Consider the following 7,801-nt stretch of genomic DNA (forward strand, 5'->3'; position numbering starts at 1 on the left):
TGCTTATTACCACAAAGCGCATACAGCGATTATATAGTAGCAAGTTGCACTAAACATTTGAACAAAATGCATTTTGTTCAAATGTTAACAGCACAGCACCAAGTTTTGCATAAGTGCACAACAGCACTGACCATTTCACAAAAGTGCATTACAGCTGTGACAATTTTACAAAAGTGCATTGACCATTTCAGGCAGATGGCTAACATGCAGATTTCGCTTTTGTCTGTCTTTCTTTGAAAAGTAGGCATGTTCAAGATCGATGAAGTCATGAGCAATTGGGTTAGATGACAGAAAAGATTCAAAAACGTCAGATTCAGTTAGATGACAGAAAAGATTCAAAAACGTCAGATTCAGTGTTTTGGGCACTGTTGAACAGGAACATTCTCTCCTGTTCAACAAATGTGGGTTCAATTCAAAAGCAACATTGTCACAGATAGGCTAGTGTTACATTTCTGTAAAGTTTCAAAAACATCTTCCATGTTTTGGTTACTGTTGAACAGAGGCATATTTTCCTGTTCAAAAAAGTCTGACACAAATTGTCGTAGTTGTGGGTTAAGGTTCGATCTATACTGTCCTTCAAACGAGTCGTAGAACCGTCATTGTCACAGATAGTGTTACATTTCTGTTTTACATTCAAACGAGTCGTAGAAGTAGTAGTACATTTGCGTTTGGTTGTTTTTTCTTTTAGATTCCTGTCACTCATACTAGCAGTATTGATTGAGGTACATAAATCTGTTGATGTACAGGGATGACTTGTTTGTAATGAATCCTTGTTTCCTCCACATTGAGTTTGCATTGCAGTTGGACAGAAATGAACAGGTGTTAATTGATAAACACATTGATAATGGCTTTTGAGAAAATCAATCAATTCTGCAAAGGAATTAACTTGATGACATCAAAACTGCAGCGCCATTTGAAGAATGGTTACCATTTCTGTTTCTTTTATGGGAATCAAACAAATAAAAACATTGACTATCCAAGTTACCATGAATGGCAATAGTTGACTCCTGAAAAGTAGCAAGGATATAATTTGAGACGATAAACGCCTGATGCAATCCCTCCTCAAGGTCAGTCAACTCAAAACCTTCATCATTCGCAACATCAGTAGGCAACACAGCGGGATTCGTATGTCCAGAAATCATGTCGAAAAAATATTACATTTCAAAAGCATGTCCAACCACAGTTGTTGGCAAGTGTTCGTGTCCGAAGTAGCCTTCAGTGTGTGTATATGTATTCATGTGACAGAGAACGTGACCTCATTGTTCAATCCTCTCTCTCTCTTCTTTCTCATTCGAACGCACACACGCAAGAACGTAGCCTACGCACGCATGCACGCGCACGCACACACACACACACACACACACACACACACACCCCGCTGACGCACACGGCAAACCACGCACACACACACTGACTGTCGGCAAGCATCTCTTTTTGTTTTCTTTACCTTTGTTTATTGTGTTTTCGATATTTGTGTTTATTTTTTGCTTGACTTATCTGTTTTATTTTAATGTTTGCTATCCACATCGTGTGATAAATGTTTCTTCTCAGTCTCCGAGTCAGTTTAGTTTCTGCACGCCGCTTTGGTACTCCTTGTTTTTCTTTCTGGTGTTTTGTGCGCGACTGATTTGCGGATTTATTTTTATTCCTTTCATATGCAGTTGAAGTGTTGTGGGTGTTATTGTCTGTATATGCTATGTTGCGTCTGTGTATGCCTACAAGAATTTTGGGTGTAATGTGCCTGTGGTCCTCGCAGTCGAGCACAGAAAACATGGCGGCGCCCTGCAGGCAAATTCGTGGAAAGTCTTCGGCGACCGCAGATACCAGCGTCGTCCGCGACGCTGGAATAACTAGGTTAATTTATGCACTCGCGTGAACAAGAAACTGTCGAGATTCACAGATGTCGTCGTTGGGTAGTTTTGGGTTTGTTTTACTACCATAGGAGGATTTTTGAACTGTAAATGCACTCAGCTGCAACAAAAACGCAAAACGAAGGCTGTGAGCTGCACTGTGCCTTTAACATTAAAGACAAACTGACTAAATCGAGAGCAGAAACTCAATACAATCTACGCATTTCTTGACAAAATGTAAACGATTTGCCGGAGTAAAAACCATTTCAGAACAAAAAATATGATCATTATCAACTCACGGCATCCGCGCTCATCCGTGCCGTCGCCACAGTCATCGTCTCCGTCACAGCGGAACTCGAGCGGAACGCAGACGTTGTTGTCACACTTCACTTCGTGTGTCCCAGTGCAGTCTCCGGGTGGGGCTGTAACAGTGACATTATAGTGAGGCTCACTTTGTGACATTATAGTGAGGTTCACTTTGTGACATTATTGTGGGGCTCACTTTGTGACATTATAGTGAGGTTCACCTAGTGACATTAATTATAGTAATGTTCATGGTTGACATTATAGTGAGGTTCACCTAGTGACATTATAGTGAGGTTCACCTAGTGACATTATAGTAATGTTCATGTTTGACATTATAGTAAGGTTCACGTGACATTACCGTGAGGTTCTTCATGTGACATTGCAGTGAGGTTCACCGGTTTGACAATACATTAAGGTTAACCGTGTGACATTACAGTTAATAAGAATGAAAGGCTACCCTTGACACTTGCACAAAGTTTCATTAGAATAAGTATGGAAGGAAACTCACCCAAATTCGTGCAACTATTTCATCAGAATAAGTATGAAAGGCTTCTCGCGACACTCGCGCAAAGTTTCAGTTTAATAAGTATGGAAGGCGACTTACTACACTCGTGCAGTTTTATCAGAATAAGTATGGAAGGCAATTCGCGACATTCGTGCAGTTTCATCAGAATAGGAATGAAAGACTACTCTTGACACTCGCACAACGTTTTATTATAATAGGTATGGAAGGCGACTCACGACATTCGTGCAGTTTCGAGTCATCAGAATAAGCCTGTATGAAAGGCTTCCCTTGACACTCACGCTGACAAAGTTTCAGTAGCATAAGTATGGAAGGCAACTAACGACACAGTTTCAACACTGATAACAAGAATGGAAGGTTACTCACTACACTTGCAAAGTTTCAGTAGAATAAGTATGGAAGGCTACTTACGACACTTGCAAAGTTTCAGTAGAATAAGTATGGAAGGCTACTCACTACACTCTTGCAAAGCTTTGGTAGAATAAGTCTGGAAGGCTACTCACGACACAGGCTCTTGCAAAGTTTCTGTAGAATAAGTATGGAAGGCTACTTACGACACTCTTGCAAAGTTTTTGTGGAATAAGTATGGAAGGCTACTTACGGCACTCGGGTAGAGTTTCGTCAGAGTTGTCACCATGACCGCAGTCGGCGTCCGAATCGCAGGTCCACTCCTCCTGAATACACACCCCATTCTTACACTGGAACTCGTTTTCTGCGCATGCCGCTGCAGAAAAACAGTTAGTGAGTCCATTAGAATTGCTGAACATTTGTATAAAATATTATTAAATATTTTGAAAGAAAAGGGTTGAAGTTATCACTTGTTCGCCATGTCTTGCTATCAGAATGTGTATTGATTATCAGTTTTAGAACGTGTCCATAAGCAGTCCGCTTGTTAACCTTCTTAATGTTGTTACTGTTTAAAACGTGTATACAAGAAAATTAGTAAAAACACGCTTAAACCAATTGCTGAACCCTTCTCGTCAAGTGCTGTTCACATGGCTGACTTGCAGCCAACTTGTGACCAACTTTAGTCGTTTGAAAATCGCTCCTGAGTCGTTGAGGCCGAATCGGCGAAAAGTCTGCCATGTGAACAGCCCCAGCGACTCGCGCCAGACTCTAAAACCTAGTTGAGCACTGCCCAACTCAGCCGTGACTCGCCAGCGACTGGCCCCAGGCTTTTCTTATCGCGCTTAATGATTGGTTACAATTAGCCACAAGTCTGCCATGTGAACAGCACAAGAAGGACAAGAAGGATGGGTGGATTGTTTTGATTTTTGTTTCAGTGTTTAGCGTCTCTTCAGCTGATACATCTATACGAGACCGCTGCAAGTTTATTTCTTTCCTATTGACAAGAATACTTCCTCGCAAGGCTCAGAGTCTCAGTTAGGCTGATGGGACCAAATACAGTTTGTTTGTTTGTTCCGCGTTCATGTGCTGAAACTCCCACGGCTTTTACGTGTATGACCGTTTTTACCCCGCCATTTAGGCAGCCATGCGCCGCTTTTGGAGGAAGCATGCTGGGTATTTTCGTGTTTCTATAACCCACCGAACTCTGACTACATGGATTACAGGATCTTTTTCGTGCGCACTTGGTCTTGTGCTTGCGTGTACACACGGGGGTGTTCGGACACCGAGGAGAGTCTGCACACAAAGTTGACTCTGAGAAATAAATCTCAAGCCGAACCGTGGGGACGAACTCACGCTGACAGCGGCCAACTGGATACAAATCCAGCGCGCTACCGACTGAGCTACATCCCCGCCCACCAAATAGCCTACAGTGAAACCTGTGTGTAAGGATCATCCGTTTTTAAGGCCTCTTCTGAAGTTAAAACTGACCTGTTTTCAGACCTAATTTTCCCAGATTGTTTTTTCATAAAGTCTGTAAATTTACCTCTATTGTAAGACTCTCTTCATTATAAGATCTAATGTTCTCAGATTTTTTTTTTAGGTCTGACAACAGCAGCTTTATCGTATTACCACTTATACCCACCATAATGGACGACCCCGCTATGGGTTACTCTAGAATGGGCGACGCTAGCGTGCAACTTTCAGGTGACGTCAATTTTGGCGATTGCTTACAGTCAAGTTATTTGCGAATTCCCCTCTAAAAGAGATTGGATTAAAACAAATAAAATCAGGATGACTGAGCTGAAAAGCTGTTATTTCGATGGTAAGAAAAATACACCAAAGAAGTAAACCTAAAGCAATTATACAGCATCTTGTGTTTTACTGGTGATTCATTCAACATCGCCGCTCAAAGGTAAGCATGAACAAGTCGCGTAAGGCGAAATTACTACATTTAGTCAAGCTGTGGAACTCACAGAATGAAACTGAACGCACTGCATTTTTTCACAATGACCGTAGTCCGCCGCTTGTGCAAAAGGCAGTGAAAGTGACGAGCCTGTACATGTTTAGCGCGGTAGCGGTTGCGCTGTGCTGCATAGCACGCTTTACTGTACCTCTCTTCGTTTTAACTTTCTGAGCGTGTTTTTAATCCAAACATATCATATTTATATGTTTTTGGAATCAGGAACGGACAAGGAATAAGAGGAAATTGTTTTTAAAACGATTTCGGATATTTAATTTTAATCATAATTTTTATATTTTTAATTTTCAGAGCTTGTTTTTAATCCAAATATAACATATATATATGTTTTTGGAACCAGAAAATGATGAAGAATAAAATAAAAGTAATTTTGGATCGTTTTATAAAAAAATAATTTTAATTACAATTTTCAGATTTTTAATGACCAAAGTCATTAATTAATGTTTAAGCCTACATGCTCAAATGCAATACCGAAGTCCGGCCTTTGGCGAAGATTTCTTGGCCAAAACTTCAATCAATTTGATTGAAAAATGAAGGTGTGACAGTGCCGCCTCAACTTTTACAAAAAGCCGGATATGACGTCATAAAAGACATTTATCGAAAAAAAGAAAAAAACGTCTGGGGATATCATACCCAGGAACTCTCATGTAAAATTTCATAAAGATCGGTCCAGTAGTTTACTCTGAATCGCTCTACACACACACACGCACAGACACACACACACGCACACACATACACATACACACACACACACACACACACACACACACACACACCACGACCCTCGTCTCGATTCCCCCCTCTATGTTAAAACATTTAGTCATAACTTGACTAAATGTAAAAAGTACCTTCGACCGACTGAGAGGGCCCCAAAGGGGGGGTATCATCACGATCACGGGAAGGGAAATTTTAGCTTTCACGATCACAGTTACCTTGATTTTTGTTTTCACGATCACAAACACCTTGACGAATAGAGGATCATAGAGTGATACAGCTGTGAAAAATGTACGTTGAAAATAAAATGCTTTGCAATAATGCCCATCACGATCACGAAAACAAATGACGATCACGATCACGAGACTTGATTTTTTTGTCATCACGGATCACGGGCAAAGTCCCATCACGATCACAGAAATGGAAATTTCGGCAATCACGGTCACAGAAAGGTCAAATAAGTCGCGTAAGGCGAAATTACTACATTTAGGCACGCTGTGGAACTCACAGAATGAAACTGAACGTAGTCCGCCGCTAGTGCAAAAGGCAGTGAAAGTGACGAGCCTGTTTGGCGCGGCAGCGGTTGCGCTGTGTTTCATAGCACACTTTACTGTACCTCTCTTCGTTTTAACTTTCTGAGCGTATTTTTAATCCAAACATATCATATCTATATGTTTTTGGAATCAGGAACCGACAAGGAATACGATGAAATAGTTTTTGAAACGATTTCGGAAATTTAATTTTAATCATAATTTTTATATTTTTAATTTTCAGAGCTTGTTTTTAATCCAAATATAACGTATTTATATGTTTTTGGAATAAAAAAATGATGAAGAATAAGATGAACGTAAATTTGGATCGTTTTATAAAAAAGTGTTTTTTTTACAATTTTCAGATTTTTAATGACCAAAGTCATTAATTAATTTTTAAGCCACCAAACTGAAATGCAATACCGAAGTCCGGCCTGAAAAATGAGGGTGTGACAGTGCCGCCTCAACTTTTACAAAAAGCCGGATATGACGTCATCGAAGACATTTATCGAAAAAAAGAAAAACGTCCGGGGATATCATTCCCAGGAACTCTCATGTCAAATTTCATAAACATCGGTCCAGTAGTTTAGTCTGAATCTCTCTACACACACACACACAGACACACGCACACACACACACACACACACACACACACACACACACACACACACATACACACACACACACACACACACACACACACACATACACCACGACCCTCGTCTCGATTCCCCCTCTATGTTAAAACATTTAGTCAAAACTTGACTAAATGTAAAAACGCCAATCACGATCACGATTTTAAACCCTTTGGGGCCCTCGACTGACCCGGACCGATCTTAAATATCTTTGTGAAACTTTTCACGGTAGCCTTTTTTAGTTTTTTTTTTATCTACTCAGTGATGTCGTTTGACGTCGGCAGTTGAGGGTAAAACGCCAAAACTTATTTCAGATCGCCGAAAACCATGCCGTCATTTCGACAGAGTTGCTGAACTTGTTCACGGTGGGTAGAATGGACCGGGGACCAATGAGACACTTTCAACTTTTGAAATTGATTTATAAAAAAAATATGAATTTTTAAATCGGCAATTTTACCCGGTGGAAATTTAAGCAAAAATCCGCTTTACTATTGTTCAATATAGGTATTTACTCATGAGTGTTTTAATTATGTTTTTCTGAAAAGAAAACCATTAGCTCACGACCTACCTGCTCGTTTGTTGAGGTGTTTCGACTTTCGTTTGCTGGCCCCGGCAGCGACCAGTCCCATGCACAGGACAGTGAGAATAACAAAACGCAGCATGATGTGACTTCTACAATCTGCTTTCTGAAATAGAATCCTCGTTTTATTTTTCTGGCCCTTTTATCTTGTTTGGACACAAAAGAAAAAGGACTTAAAAAAAAGTCTCAGCGCTTATCTTTTTTGCTCCACTTGTTTTGGCCTCAGAACTGGCAGCTGTTTGAACTATAAAAGGAACCTTCAGCCCTTCTCCTGCAAACCATTATGTAAATCACCCTACTGTCTGTGGAGGTTCACATGATCCATATACACGGGACA

General features: G+C 40.5%; 1 protein-coding gene across 1 annotated transcript; it reads right to left on the reverse strand.

Moving 5' to 3' along the window:
• Positions 1-1,967: 1,967 nt before the first annotated feature.
• LOC138965684 (very low-density lipoprotein receptor-like) lies at positions 1,968-7,595 on the reverse strand. Its single transcript, XM_070337860.1, has 4 exons — positions 7,453-7,595; positions 3,281-3,403; positions 2,146-2,272; positions 1,968-1,971 (listed from the first exon to the last, which is right to left on the reverse strand). The coding sequence occupies exons 1-4, from the start codon at positions 7,544-7,546 to the stop codon at positions 1,968-1,970; spliced, it is 348 nt and encodes a 115-aa protein (XP_070193961.1). The 5' UTR covers positions 7,547-7,595.
• Between the last annotated feature and the right edge of the window lie 206 nt (positions 7,596-7,801).

Source organism: Littorina saxatilis, linkage group LG4 (assembly GCF_037325665.1).
Source record: "Littorina saxatilis isolate snail1 linkage group LG4, US_GU_Lsax_2.0, whole genome shotgun sequence".
NCBI lineage: Eukaryota > Metazoa > Mollusca > Gastropoda > Littorinimorpha > Littorinidae > Littorina > Littorina saxatilis.